The 23229-nt window shown below is 39.7% G+C and overlaps 1 protein-coding gene across 1 annotated transcript; it reads left to right on the forward strand.

The window, feature by feature from the left end:
- Positions 1-1617: 1617 nt before the first annotated feature.
- Positions 1618-22238, forward strand: LOC117491934 (mucin-2-like). Its single transcript, XM_034142080.1, is given in 45 exon segments — positions 1618-1715; positions 1856-2111; positions 2207-2321; positions 2521-2611; positions 2706-2833; positions 3124-3340; positions 3708-3833; positions 3920-4034; positions 4127-4277; positions 4385-4498; positions 4579-4648; positions 4749-4886; positions 5462-5626; positions 6112-6206; positions 6294-6420; positions 6872-7127; positions 7832-7884; positions 7991-8094; positions 8718-8869; positions 9002-9140; positions 9436-9546; positions 9638-9817; positions 10497-10736; positions 10822-10978; positions 11267-11395; positions 11591-14530; positions 14532-16949; positions 17050-17216; positions 17307-17481; positions 17573-17820; positions 17998-18181; positions 18270-18480; positions 18590-18765; positions 18961-19030; positions 19229-19329; positions 19410-19441; positions 19534-19711; positions 19828-19932; positions 20021-20061; positions 20235-20357; positions 20486-20584; positions 20773-20901; positions 20999-21038; positions 21637-21760; positions 21889-22238. Coding segments are annotated over 45 exon segments (11277 nt in total). The 5' UTR covers positions 1618-1639; the 3' UTR covers positions 22100-22238.
- Positions 22239-23229: the final 991 nt, after the last annotated feature.

Below are 23229 nucleotides of genomic sequence, written 5' to 3' on the forward strand. Positions count from 1 at the left end.
AATAAGTGTGTATCCTTCCTGGGATTTGGCTCAACTCCGTCTTTCCTAGTTACACCTTACCGCCAAGTTTTATGAAAATCAGTCCAAGTAGTCTTGTCTATAATCCTGTTGACAACTAAACCAAGCAAACAGAAAACATGACTTCCTTGGCAGAGGGAAATATTGGTTTCATTATATAAATACCAGCAAAAACACAGACATTTCTAAGCAGATATTCTGTCTGGCATCTTTAAAGGTCCCCTATTATACTGTTTTTCATCAATATATTATCGGTCTCGGATATATACAAAACATGTCTCTGAAGTGTTTGGCTCGAAATACCAAACAGATCATGCATTGTAGCATAATCCCCTCTGTTTCAGCCCTGTTTCAAAAGTGTTGATTCTCTGTCTGTTACAGATGAAAATAAGGTGCCACTTTGCCACTGACTTTTGAGCACCAATCATCATTGATGTAAACTCAGAGTCTGAATCCTAATGTCCCACTAGGGTCCTGTGTTCTATCGCAAATACAAATACAACATTTAACCAAAAAAGAAAACCATGACTACAAACATACATCACAACAGACACTATGAATAGTGGATGATAAACTGCAGGTTATTTCATAGCTTACTTAAAGCATTTATCCCAGGTACACTGAGACCTACTTATAACCCAAACTGATCTTACAGACTGAGGAACAAAAGAGTTCCTCAAGCTGATTCTTGAAGTACTCTAAATACAGTTTGAAGACTTGACTAAAGCATTTGAACCACACTTTTTGAGCAGAAGTTCCTTAACAGCTTAGCTTAAAGATGGACAGAAAGAAAACTGTGTGTGTTAAAGGGAGTTGTTTTTAAATAGCACCTTTCCAGTTTTCCGACATTTTATACTACATGCTTACATTGAACCAATTCATACAATAATGGCAGGTCATACAAACTGCTAATATTCTTTGTGTATAGTGGGCTAGACACTATACACAAAGAATATGAGCAGTTTGCCACTTCGAAATGCATAACACTTTGTGCTGATTGAAAGAAAAAAGCTTGTTTTGCACTGATGACATTGGATCTGTTTTTTTATCAGTAATCTATGCCTGCTTACTACAAACTGTGTTGTTTGTTCAAGCATATACCGGCAGTCACTGGTTGTGACGAGGTTGGATCTTAATCCGATAATAAAATAATAATCATACCATAACACCATTCTCATACCAAGATATGATACCTGATAAGTTCTCCTCACTTGATTAAAAAGCAGAAAAAAGCTGATTTCTACTAAAAATGTGTCCGAACTCTGTGTAACTGATGTATTACCGATTTAATCCAAAAATAAGAGAGCGTATTTTTAAGAGAATTAGTTTGATATCATTTAACGAGCACACTGTCAACAAAACCCTTTTATTGCAGCCCATTTCTTCTATGAATTGTTAATCAATGTGCATATTTGTTCAATCAAGCAATAAGGAGGATGTAGGAATGATTATATTGGACTTGTGAAATGCGTCAGACGTCCATTCAGCATATGTTGCCCATGTCTTGGCAATAAAACTTTGGACAAAAGGCGTCCACAAGAAAAGTGCAATCTCACTATAAAAGCCAGTCAAGTGCAGTCTAACTATTATCTGCTCCGGTGACCAAAAGCCAATGGCAATGATGAGGGGGAGAAGTGTGTGGTTGTGTTTCCTTGCTTTGTCTGTTGCAAGTGTCATCAACGTGCAAGCCAGACTGGGTAAGATTGTTAAGGATGCTGTGTGGAGGGACTATTCTGCTTTTTTGTTATGAATATTGTAAAGCATATATCATCTCTTAAGTCAGTCTTTCTGCCTTTAGTAACTTGAACTGTTTTCTACACTCAAACATTTTCCTCAGTTCACAACCATGTGAGCAGCATCTGCAGCACATGGGGCCGGGAGCACTTCAAGACGTTCGACGGAGATGTGTTTCAGTTCCCTGGCACGTGTGAGTACAACCTGGTCTCCGACTGCCACGAGTCCTACCAGGAGTTCTCCGTGCACATGAGGAGGAAGGTCAAAGATGGAAACCCTACAGTCAGTCATGTGGTGGTCACCATCAACGACCTTTTGTTCTACCTCAGCAAGGACATGGTCACTGTGAATGACATCCCGTGAGTAGAACATCAAACCGCCTTGGAAAGAAACTGTACCACTCTTTTCTACAATACAAGTTCATTGTAATAAGAAAAACATCTTTATTTTCCAGTGTCAAATTGCCACACTTCAATGCAGGAGTACAAGTGGAAAAAAATGCTGGTAACATCAAGCTCCAATCTAAAGTCGGCATCACTGTCATGTGGAACGGGGACGATGCAGTCATGGTAAAAACTTAAGAAAAATGTTTGACTGTTAAACCATTTAACTATTCAGCACACAATAATGCAACTTTAAATTGTAATATACATGAATTTGGTTAAGAATTCTTTATGATTTTTTGAGGCAATTACAATTAACTGGTGTTTTGCCTTTTTTGAAATTGTGAAAAAGCCAAACGTGTCATAACCTCTTGCTATGCTGCAGGTGGAACTGGATACTGATTATGCAAACCGTACTTGTGGTCTTTGTGGAGACTTCAATGGGGTTCCTGTCCACGATGAATTCATTCATAATGGTATACTATGCTTATTTACTTTATGCATTAACACATTTCCACAATCATCGACCGCATCTTTGACATTTGGTATTATAACAACAATCATGTGCAGGTCGCAAAATCAGCCCCATTGAGTTCGGCAACAAACAGAAAGTCCACCGTCCAAATGAAGTTTGTGAGGATCCGGATGAAGAGGAGGATGAATCTCGGGAGGCTGTGCTGGATTCATGCAAGGAGTTTGTGAGTGTTAGCATTTGTGATATCTGGTGATATAAAGTGCTCACATCTTGTACTATGATACATTATGTTGGTAATATCTTATCTGTAAATAATCTGCAAAGTGACTAAACTGGTCAAATGAATAAAGTTAAGTAGAAAGTACAAAAGGAGTGGAAGTACAATGTAGCAGAATATTTAAGTACAACAGTCTCAAATGTATACTATGTACAGTTCTTGTTAAATGGAGTCAGTTATTTTCCCACACTGTACTCAGGTGGTATTTGCTAACTTTGTTTCTTCCTCCCGTTTAGCAAACCACCTGTGCCCAGATTCTGCGTTCAGAGCCTTGGAGCTCCTGCACCACACTGATCAACCCTGAGCCGTACATCCTGACCTGTGTGCAGGACATGTGTGGCTGCTCCAACAGTCCAAATGACTTCTGTGTCTGCAGCACACTCTCTGAGTTCTCCAGACAGTGTTCCCATGCAGGGGGAACGCCTCCCAACTGGAGGACTCCTCAGTTATGTGGTAAGGTTTTAAGATCTCTTTCGCTTTTCTGTTTTTGTATTATCCTTATTTTTTATATGCAGTGATGGAAAGTAACTAAGTACATTTACTGAAGTACTTCACTTAAGTACACATTTGAGGTACTACTTGATTATTTTCATTTTATGGTACTTTATACCTCTAGCCAACTGTATTTTGGATGCAAATATTGTAATCTTTACTAGTAGGGTTATTTTGAAAAGGTACTGTGTTTCTGTTTATAGGGGATTTTTATCTCATGCATCCAAAGCATCAAAGAATTAAATATATCACCCTTGATTCCCTATTAAAGAATTCCCACAAACTCTCACTTACATCAGTTTATTTAAATCATGTCCTTTCCTCACAGCCAAACAGTGCCCATTCAACATGGTGTATGAAGAGAGTGGCTCCCCTTGCATGGATACATGCACACTTCTCGACACAAGCTCTCTGTGTGAGGATCACAAGATCGACGGCTGCTTCTGTCCTCCTGGTTAGTGCCATTCACATGTTTTACTACCCTTATAGATACCCTAGTCTTAGTCTATAAAAAGTTCATGTTACGTGTGTCTTCTTCAGGAACTGTGTTTGATGATATTTCCATGAGAGGGTGTATTGCTCAATCTGAGTGTCAGTGCAAACACAACAAAATCTACAACTCTGGTGAGGTTTACCGACAGGACAGAGAGGAATGGTAAGTTTGAATATTTAATCAGCATTATATTTCATTTTGCCTAGCTTAATCTTGTTTTTTATTGTTAAGTGACTTTTTTTGGGTTGTTTCAGTACATGTGTTGAGGGTAAATGGGCCTGTAAGAGCCTTCAGACTCCTGCTACCTGTGCAGTGGAGGAGGGCTCACATGTGACTACCTTTGACGGGAAAACATACACCTTCCATGGGGACTGCTACTACACCCTAGCCAAAGTGGAAAGCAAGGTGAATTAGCTATAGCTTTGTACAATTACAAAATAAAATGCATAATGAGCTGATTTCAATAATACCATTTGTAAATTAATATTTTGTTCTCACTATTTATATTTCAGGATAAAGCAAGTCCAAAGTTTACCATCCTGGTTCAGTTGGTGCCATGTGCAAATCAAGAGTTTGACACTTGCCTCAAGGGTCTTAAAATCGTGCTGAACAATGACAGAAACAATGTGAGTTAAAGTCTGTCAGGAAAGAAGACATTCATAGATTCAAATCTATCCCTGCAATGATCAACTCTGTTTATATCCAGGTAATAATGTTCACCTCCGATGGCACAGTGAAGCAGAACATGCAGACAGTCAGTTTGCCATACCACTCAGGTGGGTCAGAAACCCTTAGTATAAAGGTTATTGTAATTTAAATGTGTGCAAGGACATCAGCGAAAACAATCTAACTTATGTTGTACTTATCTTTATCCAGGTGACATCAACATATTCCACGCCTCATCCTTCCACATCATGCTCCAGACAAGTTTCGGGTTGCAAATTCAGATCCAGCATGTGCCCGTCATGCAAGTCTATGTCAGCCTTGACCAAAGCTACAGAGCAAAGACACGTGGTAAGTTGTACATTTAACTTGATATCAGAGTGATGTCAGAATACTGTACATTTAGAATAATGAATAAATGAAAAACCTGCAATACTTGTTGGACAGGTAGTGCTTGACAGGTGGAAAAATAAACATGATGATGTTTGGTAATACACTTTATTAAATATGTATTATTCATTACAGTAACAAGTTTAACACAAGAACATCTGTATAGGCTGATTGTCTTTCCATCACCTCTGAATCCCTCCTAAAGAACTAAACAATATACATGAAATAGATACAAACATCAGTTAATGTAATAAGTGGTGAGTTGGATTTGTGGTTAAATTCACTCTTCTTCTCTCTAAACAAACAAAACCTCAAATCTCAAATTGAACCCCACACTAGTAACCCTCAATTCACAGTGTATAAAATAGTTTTTTTCTTATGTAAATTTGTCGTAATTCAAATAGAGTACCCACATTCCTAATCATATACATTATACTCTCATTACAGTAATTGATACTTTCCTTGTAACTATTTTTGGTTTTAGCCAATTGTTTGCACTTGAGTATAAGTGCTAATAAAATATTCATTGTCTACAGGTTTATGCGGGAACTTCAACATGGTCCTGTCTGATGACATGAAGACTCCTCAGGGGATCGTGGAAGGAACAGCTCCCACCTTCAGTAACTCGTGGAAGGCTAACTACATGTGTTCAGACAGAGAGGAGAGACTTGAAGACCCTTGTTCCCTCAGTGTGGAAAATGGTAAAAAGCACTGCTTGATATTTTATTGTTTGAAAACAAAATAATTGAGGCATTTGTATTTGGAAGAGTGTTGTAACATGTTGAAATATGGAATGCATGGCATTTCAAACCATTACTTTCTCAGTAAAAATAAAATTATACAATCATTAAAAAATATATTATTATTAAATTGCTTCTAAAATTCCAATTGAAAAAACATTTATAAATCGAATGTCTCTGTCCAAAAAAAAAAGTTTTCTCTATTACCCAAGATAATCCACAGACTGTCTTTTATAGGAAATATTCTCTTTCTAGCTAACTTTCTTAGCGTCTCAGTCGTGAGTAGATCCACGCTTCCTTCTGCACAGTGATACGTTTGGCGGGTTTTTAAAAAGATATTTTCTTGCCGCTATAAGCACCACACGACGAGTGCCATTTGATTTTGGGATGAGCTGTCTCTTTAAGGAAAACAGAATTTTGAAAATAAAAGGCTATTGTTTCTGCAGAGTGGTATGCCAAACACTGGTGCGCCTTGCTGCTGAGTCCAGACAGCAGCTTCGCTCAGTGCCGTTCAGTGGTGGATCCTGAGCTGTACTACAAGGTACTGCAAAACCTTTCTGTTTGTCTTTCATTCAATTACACTTTGATGGGGATGTAATACTCTAAAAGTGCTTTCTGTCTTCTCCAGAGATGTACTTATGCTAGCTGCAACTGTGAGAAGAGTGAGGACTGTCTGTGTGCCGTCTTCTCCTCCTACGCTCGGGCTTGTGCATCTAAGGGAGTGTTCCTGGAAGACTGGAGAGAGAAAGTGTGCGGTAAGGATTTAAAAACTATAAAGTAACTAGGTAGCACTTAGTAACAATCAAAATCACTAATAATATTAAATTGATTGTTAATTGAACTGTGAAACTGATTAAACAATGACATTATGTGATGACACAATGATTATGTTAACTAATTACAAGGTAATCTATCATTTATGTTTTAACAGTTAATAGTTGCATAATATTGTATTATACTATATGACGTATTTGTTAATGATGAGCAACATTTGTTGTTACTTCTTTTGAAATATTTTGTAAAACTTTTATAACTAATGAAATAATATAATATTCTGGTAAATGGTTAACAAATACTTTAATGCATCTCCAATGATTAAGAAACAAGATAATCATTCATTATTTGTTGACAGTATAATTACTATTATAATGATGGTTATAAAGTCTTATCAGTAACAGTAATCCTCTCATCCTGTGCATAAAACAGATAAATACTCCAGGAACTGCCCAGCGTCTCAGATCTTCTCTTACCAGCATCAGAGATGCCAGCTGACCTGCAGATCCCTCGGCTCCGTGCAGCAGAGTTGCATTTCTGACTTCCTGCCTGTGGACGGCTGCTCCTGCCCTGATGGTCTCTACCTCAATGAAAACGGCATCTGCATCCCCATGGCAAAATGTCCCTGCTACCATAACGAAGTCTACATCAAGTCAGGAAAGTCCATCAGCATCAAAGATGAGCACTGGTGAGTCAGCTGCATGCCATTTGGTTACATTGGATTTGAACTGTCCTATATTCAAGATTCAAGGCTTTTATTGTCATTCGTACATAGCAAAAGTGTAGTTATGTCGATGAAAATCTTAGGTCCCAGGCTCCTCCAACAGTGCAACACAATAAAACAGATAAAATAGTGCAAGTAAATACAATAAAATAGAATAGAAGTAGTGCCATAAGAGTCTATATACAAGTGATACATACGATACAAACCTTACAACACTTGTAATGCCTGCAGTATTAACCCACCAGAGGTTGAACAAAAACTGAGTGAAGTGAAGTGAACATGTATTAGCATCAAAACATACTTAAAGTACAAAACTTAAAAGTACTTATTTGGCAGAATTACCCATTTTAGAATAATATATGTTATATGTTTGTATAATAATTGTTGATTTATAAATATGTGTGTTGCCGCTGATAGCGTTGGTGCTAACTTGGCTAACTTGTAACTAAAGGTTACAAATTAATGTAAGTGAGAGAATTATAATATTAACCTCTGAAGAAAAGTGGAATAGAAGTATAAAGTAGCTGAACTACAGCACAAGAACATCAAAACTGTACTTAGGTAGAGTCCTTATATAAATATACTTTCCACCAGTGAATTGAATACATTGTTAGTTTTCAGGTACCTTTGTGTTGTATTTAATTTCATATCCTTGGTGTCTTTTCTAGTGTATGTAACAATGGAATGCTTCATTGCCATTCTTGGAGAGCCCGCTCATCAAGTACGTTATATATTTAATTATTTATTTTTTACCACAAGACAAGTATTTGATCGATTCTGTTTCTTGTGTTGTTGATACTGGTATGTTGAATCTTTTTCTGTTACAGCATGCCCTTCTTCAAAACAGTTCTTCAACTGCTCTGCTGCTGGCTCAGGGGACCTGGGCCTGCACTGTGCTCCAACATGTCTGAATCTGGACAGCGATGATTGCGTAAGCTCTCAGTCTAAAACATCTCAGTCTATTGTCTATTTCCTTAATTTCATGATGGATGCTTTGTTACATTTAAGATGTTAAACAATCTGTTGGGTTTCACTAGTTCCACAGAGTTTCTAGAGTCTTGAACAGTATTGTTAGAAAAATATCACTTGTCACCGGCTTGATCTTCAATATCAGGATACATGTATTTATTATCCTTGCAAGAATGGAAGTAGTCATCATACTGTATACAAAGCTGCATGGTACAACTAGTTCCATGAATAGTGTCCTTGACATGCTTATATACAAGAGAGTGTTAGAATACTGGTTCAAAGCAGTATTCAATGTTTACTTCAGATTAGCTAAGACCTGCGTAAGCAATAAACATGACAGTCATATGTCCATCTCCATAGAGGCTGAATCATCATGTTAATAGTTGTCACATAGCTATCATAAACCTAAAAACAGTGTGTCCCGACGCTCTCGTAGGTAATCATACATCCTGTTACGTACACAGCTACATAGGGCCTTTGTTATCATGTCCTACTCTGATATTAGAAGAGTACATTCAGTATTTTCCCAACAAGTATTATTCATTTTTCTCCTTTACTATCTATGTCGTCCTTCTTTCCTCTCAGGACTCCACTGAGTGTGAATCTGGCTGTCGGTGTCCAGCTGGCCTTTTCGATGATGGCAAAGATTCCTGTGTGCAAAGAAATCAGTGCCCATGTAAGCACGATGGCCATATTTATGCCCCTGGATCAGAAATCCCCGAGCAGTGCAACACCTGGTATGACCTCGTTTTTAAATCAGAAGTATACTATAGCATAAACATTATTATATTTATATATTACTATTATTAACATTTACATCATTGTGGTATTTTAAAACATTGTATTATATCTTACCATTTCTGATCTAGTACCTGCAAAAGTGGAAGCTGGGTGTGCAGCGAGAAAAAATGCCCACAAACTTGCACTATTTATGGGAGTGGCCACTACAATACATTTGATCAGCAAACATATGGGTTTAATGGAGATTGTGCCTATGTTGCTGTGAAGGTAAACAAATGTTGAAAGTCAGTCATGTATAAATGTCTAACTTTTTTCTAATCTTGAAGACTAAACTTGATATACTTTTTGGGATGATATCTACATTTAATTTACTTAAAGACATATGAAATATGCATTATATAATCCTACTCTACTGAGAATTAATTAATGTGTTTGTGTTCTAGTGTTTGTACTAAACTATTGTGGAAAATTTGAGTCCAAGCCAAGGTTTAATTTTACCATTGGTACATGTCTAATATAAAGGGAAAATGTTTAATGAATCAATACATCTTTCTCTTTTAAGAACAAATGTGGCAATAAAACAGTGCAGGACAGCTTTGGGGTCATCACAGAAAATGAACCTTGTGGAACTACAGGCACCACGTGCTCCAAAACTGTCAGAATCTATCTGGGGGTAAGACATAATACCAACACCTGATATATTGGACTCAATCCAACAAAATATTTATTTTGTCAAACTAACAAGAATCTCCTTAACATTACAGCGAATGGAAATTAAACTATCGAAGGGTAAATATGAAGAGTTGAACCTGGGCCAGGGTGCTGAGATTCAGTACAGAATACGAAGGGTTGGCTTGTTTGTGGTGATAGAATCAGCCATTGGTCTGTCGGTGATGTGGGATGGAAAAACAACTGTTCACATTATCCTGGAACCAATGCACAGCGTAAGTCTCGGAAATTGTTCATATGATGACTGAAATCTGTTGGTTTAAGTGTTTGAAACGTTTAAATATTCAAGTTTTGATATGATGTAAAACATTTTTTTAATCTGTAGTCTAGCTGTCTGCTTTCTCTTCACACCACTTTGACAAAATACAGTACATCTGTTTCAAATGCTTTTCAAAATTATTGTAGAAATTAATTTACTGGACTGTTTAAATAAAAATTCACCTAAATGCAATACAGTACCTACCTACTGTATATAACATCTGTTCACTGTAGTTCAAATTATATTATGGCTATACATGTAACTGTGTTGTGTTGTTTACAAAAACTCTAAAATGTATTTTTATAAATTCAACATGTTGTAATGTATGAAAAGCTCAAAATGAAAAGTTAGTGGATGACTTGATTACTATACACAAATCCTGTGCCAAAGTTTTATTTATCTGTTCTATATAAGCAGTTGATCACTGTAACCTCGATCACTATAAGCGGTTTACACCATATTAACTTTCTGAAATTACAATTATAACAATATTAATAACATATTTAGTAAATAGGTTGTGGAAATAATGGAAGTATATTAAAGCCTGGAAAATGTCTGTCTCTTGCAGTGCCAAAGGGTTTGTTATGGAATAAAATGTGAAAGAAATCACTAACTCCTTTTGTATGTCTTTACAGGGAGAGGTGTGTGGTCTGTGTGGAGATTTTGATGGAGATGGACAGAACGACTTCACCACCCAGGGTCATCTGGTAGTAAGCAATCCTATAGAATTCGCAAACAGCTGGAAAGTGTCAAGCAATTGCCCAGATGTGGATAAGAATGCTGACCCTTGTGGCGCAAAACCCAATCGACATCACTGGGCAAAAATGATGTGCAGCATTATAACTGGGAATACGTTCAAACATTGCCACAATAAGGTGCAGACATATTGTTAATCATTTATGTTTTTTTTTTAAGTGTGATGGTTGAACAAATGTAACTAATTTGTTTACGACTTAACAGGTTGCTCCCCTTCCATATTATGAAAACTGTGTGAAAGACTCATGTGCCTGCGACTCTGGAGGAGACTGTGAATGTTTCTGCTCAGCAGTTGCAGCTTATGCTCAAGCGTGTAATGAGGCTTCTGTATGTGTTGCATGGAGAACTCCAGAAATCTGTCGTAAGTATACAACAATGTGAAATATATATGCCTTCGAACCCTAAGAATAAACTCAGGTTTCACAGCTTTTCTGGTGCTAAGAAGCTGTTATGGGACCCGATGCAATGATTTATATACATGATGCCTAATAACTTCCCAAGTTACCTTAAACTTCTTTCAATCTTTATTATTAATGTGAGGATTCGTATCAGGTTGACTTTATGTTTAAGGTCTTTTTCACTAAGAGATAGCCTACATCAGCAATTACTTTGTTTAAAACATAACCTTTTTTTCATTGTTTCTTCCTAGCTGTCTTTTGTGATTACTACAACAACCCAGGTGAATGCAAGTGGCACTACAATCCTTGCCACAAACCTTGCTACCAGACCTGTATGAATCCAGAAGAAAATTGCAGCACACCTTTACCCAACCTGGAAGGTGAGAGGTTAACTCACACTTTCTCAGCTTTATGTGATGGTTAAAATCTGAAATGTAGAAATGATCCAATTTGGCTTATTTTATATGTGACAACCAAGCAATCTTCAGTTTCAAGTAGAATAAATAACTATTTTAAAAACAATAATGATCAATTACACAAACAATGTATTACATTTAATGTTGTGATTTGTACAGGCTGCTACCCTTTATGCCCAGAAGAAACGCCGATATTTGATGAAAAGACTGGGTTGTGTGTGGAGGAATGTGATGGTTGCTATTACAACAATACTAGATACGAGGAAGAGGAAGTTATTTTCAATGCCACTGACAATATGGGAATGTGCTACTATGCAATATGCAGGAATGGGACAATGATATTTGAAAATGAAACTTGCATATCTACAACTGTCCCAACAACAACAATTGCCACCACCACACCTGTTACAACACCAACCGAATCTCCTACAACAACCACAGTATATACAACCCCACAAACTCAAACTCCTACAACAAATGAAACACCAGCCTCTACCACAGCATCTACAACCCCACCAACTGAATCCACTACACCTTGTATTAAAACATGTGAGTGGTCAGACTGGTACGATGTGCATAACCCATTAGAGGACAAAAGTGACTGGGAAACGTATGAGAACATCACAAATAGTGGGATACAACTGTGTGAAACTATCACAGAAATTGATTGTAGAGCAACAAATAATCCTGAAATGGACTTCAATGACTATGTAACTCAAACTGGCCAACAGGTTTCTTGTGATCTAGGAATCGGTTTAATATGTAGAAAGGAGGACCAATTTAGACCTCCACGGAAATGTTTCAACTATAAGATCAGAGTATGTTGTGAAGTAGATACATGTGTGACACCCACAACAACCACAGAATCTACAACCCCACCAACTGAACTCACTACAACAACTGTAGCACCCACATCAACTACAGAATCTACAACCCCACCCACTGAACCCACTACAACACCTGTAGCACCCACAACAACTACAGAATCTACAACCCCACCAACTGAACTCACTACAACACCTGTAGCACCCACAACAACCACAGAATCTACAACCCCACCAACTGAACTCACTACAACAACTGTAGCACCCACAACAACTACAGAATCGACAACCCCACCCACTGAACCCACTACAACACCTGTAGCACCCACATCAACTACAGAATCTACAACCCCACCCACTGAACCCACTACAACAACTGAAACACCCACAACAACTACAGAATCTACAACCCCACCAACTGAACTCACTACAACAACTGTAGCACCCACAACAACTACAGAATCGACAACCCCACCCACTGAACCCACTACAACACCTGTAGCACCCACATCAACCACAGAATCTACAACCCCACCCACTGAACCCACTACAACAACTGTAGCACCCACAACAACCACAGAATCTACAACCCCACCCACTGAACCCACTACAACACCTGTAGCACCCACAGCAACCACAGAATCGACAACCCCACCCACTAAACCCACTACAACACCTGTAGCACCCACAACAACCACAGAATCTACAACCCCACCCACTGAACCCACTACAACACCTGTAGCACCCACAGCAACCACAGAATCTACAACCCCACCCACTGAACCCACTACAACACCTGTAGCACCCACAACAACCACAGAATCTACAACCCCACCCACTGAACCCACTACAACACCTGAAACACCAACTACAACCACAGAATCTACAACCCCACCCACTGAACCCACTACAACACCTGTAGCACCCACAACAACCACAGAATCTACAACCCCACCCACTGAACCCACTACAACACCTGCAACACCAACCACAACCACAGCATCTACAACCCCACCAACTGAATCCACTACACCTTGTATTAAAACATGTGAGTGGTCAGACTGGTACGATGTGCATAACCCATTAGAGGACAAAAGTGACTGGGAAACGTATGAGAACATCACAAATAGTGGGATACAAATTTGTGAAACTATCACAGAAATTGATTGTAGATCAACAAAGGATCCTGAAATGGACTTCAATGACTTTGTAACTCAGACTGGCCAACAGGTTTCTTGTGATCTAGGAGTCGGTTTAATATGTAGAAAGGAGGACCAATTTAGACCTCCACGGAAATGTTTCAACTATAAGATCAGAGTATGTTGTGAAGTAGATACATGTGTGACACCCACAACAACTACAGAATCTACAACCCCACCAACTGAACCCACTACAACAACTGTAGCACCCACAACAACCACAGAATCTACAACCCCACCCACTGAACCCACTACAACACCTGTAGCACCCACAACAACCACAGAATCTACAACCCCACCCACTGAACCCACTACAACACCTGTAGCACCCACAGCAACCACAGAATCGACAACCCCACCCACTAAACCCACTACAACACCTGTAGCACCCACAACAACCACAGAATCTACAACCCCACCCACTGAACCCACTACAACACCTGTAGCACCCACAGCAACCACAGAATCTACAACCCCACCCCCTGAACCCACTACAACACCTGAAACACCAACCACAGAATCTACAACCCCACCCACTGAACCCACTACAACAACTGTAGCACCCACAACAACTACAGAATCGACAACCCCACCCACTGAACCCACTACAACACCTGTAGCACCCACAACAACCACAGAATCTACAACCCCACCCACTGAACCCACTACAACACCTGTAGCACCCACAACAACCACAGAATCTACAACCCCACCCACTGAACCCACTACAACACCTGTAGCACCCACAGCAACCACAGAATCGACAACCCCACCCACTAAACCCACTACAACACCTGTAGCACCCACAGCAACCACAGAATCGACAACCCCACCCACTGAACCCACTACAACACCTGTAGCACCCACAACAACCACAGAATCTACAACCCCACCCACTGAACCCACTACAACACCTGAAACACCAACTACAACCACAGAATCTACAACCCCACCCACTGAACCCACTACAACACCTGTAGCACCCACAGCAACCACAGAATCTACAACCCCACCCACTGAACCCACTACAACACCTGTAGCACCCACAACAACCACAGAATCTACAACCCCACCCCACTGAACCCACTACAACACCTGAAACACCAACTACAACCACAGAATCTACAACCCCACCCACTGAACCCACTACAACACCTGTAGCACCCACAACAACCACAGAATCTACAACCCCACCCCCTGAACCCACTACAACACCTGCAACACCAACTACAACCACTGAATCCACAACCCCACCTATTGAACCCACTACAACAACTGCAACACCAACCACAACCACAGAATCAACAACCCCACCCCCTGAACCCACTACAACAACTGTAGCACCCACAACAACCACAGCATCTACAACCCCACCAACTGAATCCACTACACCTTGTATTAAAACATGTGAGTGGTCAGACTGGTACGATGTGCATAACCCATTAGAGGACAAAAGTGACTGGGAAACGTATGAGAACATCACAAATAGTGGGATACAACTGTGTGAAACTATCACAGAAATTGATTGTAGATCAACAAAGGATCCTGAAATGGACTTCAATGACTTTGTAACTCAGACTGGCCAACAGGTTTCTTGTGATCTAGGAGTCGGTTTAATATGTAGAAAGGAGGACCAATTTAGACCTCCACGGAAATGTTTCAACTATAAGATCAGAGTATGTTGTGAAGTAGATACATGTGTGACACCCACAACAACTACAGAATCTACAACCCCACCCACTGAACCCACTACAACAACTGTAGCACCCACAACAACTACAGAATCTACAACCCTACCAACTGAACCCACTACAACAACTGTAGCACCCACAACAACTACAGAATCGACAACCCCACCCACTGAACCCACTACAACACCTGTAGCACCCACAGCAACCACAGAATCGACAACCCCACCCACTAAACCCACTACAACACCTGTAGCACCCACAACAACCACAGAATCTACAACCCCACCCACTGAACCCACTACAACAACTGTAGCACCCACAACAACTACAGAATCGACAACCCCACCCACTGAACCCACTACAACACCTGTAGCACCCACAGCAACCACAGAATCGACAACCCCACCCACTAAACCCACTACAACACCTGTAGCACCCACAACAACCACAGAATCGACAACCCCACCCACTGAACCCACTACAACAACTGTAGCACCCACAACAACCACAGAATCGACAACCCCACCCACTAAACCCACTACAACACCTGTAGCACCCACAACAACTACAGAATCTACAACCCCACCCACTGAACCCACTACAACACCTGTAGCACCCACAACAACCACAGAATCTACAACCCCACCCACTGAACCCACTACAACACCTGAAACACCAACTACAACCACAGAATCTACAACCCCACGCACTGAACCCACTACAACACCTGTAGCACCCACAACAACCACAGAATCGACAACCCCACCCACTGAACCCACTACAACAACTGTAGCACCCACAACAACCACAGAATCTACAACCCCACCCACTGAACCCACTACAACACCTGTAGCACCCACAACAACCACAGAATCGACAACCCCACCCACTGAACCCACTACAACAACTGTAGCACCCACAACAACTACAGAATCTACAACCCCACCCACTGAACCCACTACAACACCTGAAACACCAACTACAACCACAGAATCTACAACCCCACCCACTGAACCCACTACAACACCTGTAGCACCCACAACAACCACAGAATCTACAACCCCACCCACTGAACCCACTACAACAACTGCAACACCAACTACAACCACAGCATCTACAACCCCACCCCCTGAACCCACTACAACAACTGCAACACCAACCACAGCATCTACAACCCCACCCCCTGAACCCACTACAACAACTGAAACACTAACCGAAACTACAGAATCTTCAACCCCACCCACTTTTACACCTGAAACTGGCCCCACTTTAACAACACCACCAACTGGACAAGTTATCGGTTCAACTACAGAATCTACAACCCCACCAACTGAACCCACTACAACACCTGTAGCACCCACAACAACCACAGAATCTACAACCCCACCCACTGAACCCACTACAACAACTGCAACACCAACTACAAACACAGAATCTACAACACCACCCACTGAACCCACTACAACAACTGCAACACCAACCACAGCATCTACAACCCCACCTATTGAACCCACTACAACAACTGCAACACCAACTACAACCACAGAATCTACAACCCCACCCCCTGAACCCACTACAACAACTGCAACACCAACCACAGCATCGACAACCCCACCCCCTGAACCCACTACAACAACTGCAACACCAACCACCCCCACAGAATCTACAACCCCACCAACTAAACCCACTACAACAACTGAAACACCAACCACAACCACAGAATCTACAACCCCACCCACTGAACCAAATACTATTTCAACTACAGAATGTTTCTGTATATTTAATGGAACTCATTATAAGCCAGGTAAGAAAAAAGTACAACTATACTTTCTTTGAGTTCTCAAATGGTTATTGTAAGGGTTTCCACAGTTTAATCAATTCCTTATCTTTATTCCCAATTTTAGGGGATGTCATACCAGGCATCGAACACATCGGATCCAATATATGTCTCACAATGATTTGTTCGGATATTTGTGAGATTCACAAGGAGCCTGTACTTTGCTCAACCACAACCATGCCTCCAGTGACACCCACGACTTATATACCTACCTGCCCTGAATGGGATGTAGCAGTAAGAATCTTAATGTATCTTGCACGTTAAAATCTATACTTGCATTTATTGCACAATACTGATTTCAATCATTTTTCCTCCTTCCATCAGCAAAATGAGACGTTCTTATTATGTAACTGCACTATGGCTAAATGCATTGAGAACAACACCATTGAAATCGTTCCATATGAATGTCCACCCCTTGAGATGATCACTTGTGCCAACGGAAAAAAACCAATTCTTGTGGATGATGAATACAAATGCTGCAAGCTTTACGTTTGTGACTGTAAGCCATTCTGTAGTTAAAGGATTAATATAATAACAGGTTTCTTTTCTGTTTAAAATGATTTCAACTTTTGAACTGTATTTCTTTTCAGGTGTATGTGAAGGCTGGGGAGATCCTCATTACATCACATTTGATGGATTATTCTACAGTTATCAAGGAAACTGTACTTACGTTTTGATGGAAGAGATTTCCCCAAAACATAAGTTGAACATTTATATTGAAAATGTCTATTGTGATCCCACTGAAGATGTTTCTTGTCCCCGATCAATAATTATATCATACCAATCCGAAGTTGTCACACTCATTAATCATAATCTTCTTGGAGCAGCGCAGCTGGAGGTAAAACAATATATATAGATAAATGCATATTTGTTTTTTTGTTCTTAAAGACCAACCAGAAATACTTACGTAGATTACTGTAAAATAGGTGCAATAGCATTGGTGAATGCTTAGTCACAATTTATAGATCATTTTTATTTTGATACTGTATAGTTGATTCCCTTTTTCTCCTTGTAGGCACGGAAAAATGGGATACGTCTGAAACTACCTTATGCTCAACAAGGTGTTAAGATCCTGGATACTGGCATCAACTTGGTTCTAGAAATCCCTCGACTTAAAGTGGTCATTACATTTGGAATAACTGGCTTTAGTGTCACCCTTCCATATAGTGACTTTGGCGGCAACACACAGGGGCATTGTGGTAAGAACATACATCTCTTCAGTGCACATAACAATAATTTATTTGTTTGCAAACTGTAATATTAAGTGTTTTGCCACTCTACCATCAGGCACATGCAATAACAACCAGGCTGATGACTGCAAGTTGCCTGGAGGTCTGCTGGTCGAAAATTGTGCAGTGATGGCCGACTTTTGGCCTGCAAAACACATTGAACAACCTGACTGCCAAACACCATCTGTACCACCCACCAATAAACCTGGACCACCACCAACTGTAACTCCCTGCAAGCCAGACTCCATATGTCACCTTCTTAAGAGCAGGTACACGTTTTCCAATCTAAATTGGAAAGTTCACATTCATCAGCATACATTTCACATACTGTATTTAAAACACCATTGTGAGGTTTTGGTGTGTGTTTTACTTTCACAGAGTCTTTGAAGCGTGCCATCCAGTTGTCTCTCCTGACAATTTCTACCAAGGTTGTGTTTTTGACAGCTGTCATGTTTCCAACCCAGCAGTGGAGTGCACAAGTCTGCAGACTTATGCTGCTGCCTGTGCGCAGGCTGGGGTTTGCCTGTACTGGAGAAACCACACCACTTTGTGTGGTAAGCAACTCCTCATTGTTTTTACTGTAAATTCGGAGATCAGAGGAATCAAGGAAGGAAGCGCCTTCTTACTTTTGTTGCATCCAGCACAATTTGACCAGGCTGTTGTGCATTTTATTATACTGCTAGGGGTGTTGCGATGCACTGCTATTGATGCTTTTTATTTATGTATTTATTATGTTTTTTCACTCACAGAAAGTGGCTGCCCTTCAAACAAAGTTTACAAGCCATGTGGTCCTGCAGAACAGCCAACCTGTGAAGACAAGTAAGTTTAATCAAAAAGTAAATTTTACAGCAATCTGCACATTAGATTTCCTGAGATGAAGATCATAATGGATGGTAGCAATAGCTATTTGGTTGTGAACAACATAGTTGCAACATACAGTGTATTAAATGTACTATGTTTTAGAGATCCAAAAGAAATAGAGCAAACTAAATGTTCTATCTTTATTTAATATTACAGTTCTAATGAACCAAGAATGAACTACACTACTGAGGGCTGCTTTTGTCCTGATGGAATGAAACTATTTAACAAGGAGTCTGGCATATGTGTTGATAAGTGTGGTAAGTGTGTTGTATATTCTGAAATATTTTCGTCGAGCAGAGTCTATCGTATTAATCATTAAGTGACCATTTTCCAACAGGATGTCTTGATCCTGAGGGAAATCCTCGTGAGGTGAGTCTTGTATTCATTTTAATTTGAAATCCCAAGCAAAGTTATTTACTTGCAAAAGACAATTAAGTCACAACTTTGTTTCATTCTTCTAGTTCAATGAGCGGTTTGAGTACAAATGCCAAAACTGCATCTGTGACGAGTCCACCAAGACTGTCTCTTGCAAGCCTAAAGAGTGCCCAACTGCACCGGTTACAAACTGCATGGGTCCCGGGTTTGTCCTTGTCAACGCAACTAATCCATCAGACCCCTGCTGTTCTGCCTTTGTTTGTGGTAAGTCATGTAGCATCAATGCATGTTTGTCCTCCAGAGTTTGGAAAATGATACATATTGATAAGTATATTCATGGCTATTAACTATTTTCTTTCACCGTTTTATCTTCTCCACAGAATGTCACAGCAACACTTGCCCACCTACAAACCTGAACTGTCCTGTAGGATTTATTCCAGTTGTCAGTGTTCCTGACGGAAAATGCTGTCCAGAACGTATATGTGGTGAGATCATTATTTTGTAATAGTTTTAATGTAATATAAAAGCTAAAGATGATTGTAATACGATTTAACTTGTCTTACTCTTTTCTAGAACCAAAAAGAGTATGTGTCCACAAAAACTCTGAATACCAGGTAAATAAGAAATGCAAATATGTAATTATTGTATATACAGTCTATATACGTATATTTATATATAAATAATGATTTGTTAATATACTGTATAACTTCTGACATTATAATTTCTGCTGAACATGTTCTGTATGGCTAAAACACAAGTATGAATACATTTCTTCTTTGTTTGCTAGCCTGGCTCTGTAGTTCCTGTAGCACCATGCCAGGATTGTCTCTGTACCAATCAGATGGACCAACATTCTGAACTATTCATGATAACATGTGCATTGCAGAAATGTAAAACAGATTGTAGCATGGTAAGTCAAATTACACCTATTTTACACATACACACAATACATTTTATACATGTAGTTTTTCTCACTTTGTTTTCTGTAAGAGTGAACTGGACTTTACTTCTGCAACTTAAATTCACCCTTTCCCTTAGGGATATGAATATCTGGAACCTGAGTCAGATGAGTGCTGTGGAAAATGTGTGCAGACCCACTGTGTTGTCAGTCTAAACGAAACTAAACAGCTCTTGAAGGTAAATTGGATCATCTCTTCTGGCTACTACCTCACATCATAATGTTTAAAAAGTACCTTGTTTTTTATATCAGTCCGTAATCCGGCTTCGTCGTGTTTGTGTGTGTGTTTGTGTGTGTGTTTGTGTGTGTGTGTGTGTGTGTGTGTATGTGTGTGTGTGTTTGTGTGTATATCCTTCTCTCTTCTCAGCCAGGAGAGACCTGGTCACCACCTGAGAATAAGTGTCAGCATTACACCTGTGTTGAGGTTGGTGATACTTTAACGACGTTCAATTCCCAGATTGTGTGCCCACCATTTCAACAGAGCAACTGCCAACCTGTAAGTATCATTTATCAATTTTAACTGATGACACCGAATTGTCTGTGTTTCTGAGACCATATGTTAAAACAAATAATGTCAATTTATTTCTCTGCAGGGCACAGTTCAGACTTCAGCAGATGGCTGTTGTAAAATTTGTGAGTGTGACATTTTCTTTAGTCTTGGACAGAAAGTAGATGCCTTCAAAATGAAATGTTTGAATTAGTAGTTGTTCAATATTGCATACAATTATATATATAATATATATATAACAAACCTACAGTCAGACCCTTAAGGACAATTCAAATCTGAATGTTTGATCCCACAGCCACTATAGCATAAAACCATGCATTATTATATCACGGCTTTAATCTAGAGCCCTGACTTCAGAACTGAAATTGTAACTATATTTACACCATATGAAGCCATATCAAATACATTTATTAATTTTCTGGTTTTCTTCACAAAATGTCCCTGGATTTTTGTTCAAAAAACAAAAATTCATCAATCATGTTGTTTCTCATTGACTTAGCATTTATTATACGGATTTTAATAGCATGTGGTGTACAGATACACATTTGATAAAACATACTGTAACGAGCATTATGCAAGTAAACTGTTATTTAAAGGGTTAACATTCTGAAAATAAATAAATAAATACTAGTAATGATCAGGTACAGTATGACGTTTGAAAACATATTTCACTCTGTGGTCCTCTAAGGAAAATGGTTATAATTGTGTGTCTGTTTCTAAAAGGTTTGGAGAAGGAGAAGGGCTGCAAGACTGTTTCCACAAAGACATTTGTTATGCACAAGGGCTGTCAGTCATACAATGAGGTAGAAATACCATATTGTGAAGGAACGTGCAACACTTTCACCAAGTAAGGATGATATTACTAATATTTATCTTTCCTCTAAACAGTGACAAATCCATTAGGTTTTGGACAATTCAAAAATGTTTAGACATGGTTTATGTAGGTTTTAATCAACCTGTCTTTGCTATCTTTAGGTACTCTAAAGCAGCAGCAGGTATGCAGCATTCTTGCTCCTGCTGTAGGGAGACCCGCTCCAGCAATCGCACCATTGACCTGCACTGCTTGAATGGAGATGTGGTTCCCTACACGTACATCCATGTGGAAGAGTGTGGCTGCGGACACACAGATTGCACCTCAGCGGCTGCACTACCTGCTCGCAGGAGGCGAAGCTCCACACTGGTGTGAAAGAAACGTCAGTCGTCACATTAATGGATAGACTGTAAAAGTCTCTTTTCCCATACTGTCTTAACAATCATTGTATTTCTTTCAAAGCAATTGCCTTTGTAGAGAGAATATTTATCATTTAATCTAATAAAAGTATGCAACTCGATTTATGTCTCATTGTTGTCTTGTTTGCGTCAAGCTTTTATTGATTACAAACAATTACCTACAGACCTAAGAATACTGACTGTATTTAGTTTTAGTTAATAACACATACAGAGAATCTGAAGGAGCCTGTATCGACAGAGAACCTCTGAAAAATAATTGAAGATATAGAGAGACCCTTTTTCTGTCTAGTCCCCAGTTCACCCTGAATGGTTAAAAGGTTCAGCTAAGGTTTACTGTCTTGACAAGTTTCTGTTTGTTGTGCATCAGGGCAAGCTTTTCTGTTTGCTTTGTGTCAGAGTAAGGCTTTCTGTTTGCATGACAGCTCTGTATGCATGGACAATTAAGAAAGCACTGTTACAACACGCAAGAACACTGTCTACCTTGAGGGAATGTTTTGTTAACAAAACTATCTTTATAGTCCAGCAGATATGTGAAAGAATTGTGCTTTTGATGATAAAAACATGAACTTTGGCACACTGTTAGAGCTTGCCCTAAGGAAGATTTGTGGCTATAGGGCCATCGCATATTTGTCCAATGGCGCCAATGGTGGCCATTTAAAAAGATGGCCGCCATTGGTTGTTATTTTACCAGTAGCTTAGGATCTAGACCACCTAGGATCTTGATTATGGTGGCTAATCCTACATTTTCAAGGATGAGGAATGCAGTGGTGCTAGTGGAGCCTCGCAGCGGCGAAAACTGTGACGCGTTTACACTGTAGGTGCGCCACATTTGCGCTTCAGATGAGGCTCCCTCCGCAAAATGAAGCACCCTCCGCAGTCTGCGTGATCTGCCTGTAGGGAGGGGCGGCCCTGCGATTAAAGTAACGAGTTAAGTAACGAGTAAAGTAATTAGTTACTCTCTTTATGTGGAGAGTAACGAAGTAAAGTAATATATTACTTTTTTTTTAAAGTAATATGTAATATATTACTTTTTTTGAGTAACGACCCCATCTCTGGTGAGGCCCCCTTCGCGAGGTGAGGCCCCCT

The sequence above is a fragment of the Trematomus bernacchii genome, unplaced genomic scaffold (genome assembly GCF_902827165.1).
Source record: "Trematomus bernacchii unplaced genomic scaffold, fTreBer1.1, whole genome shotgun sequence".
Taxonomy (NCBI): Eukaryota; Metazoa; Chordata; class Actinopteri; order Perciformes; family Nototheniidae; genus Trematomus; species Trematomus bernacchii.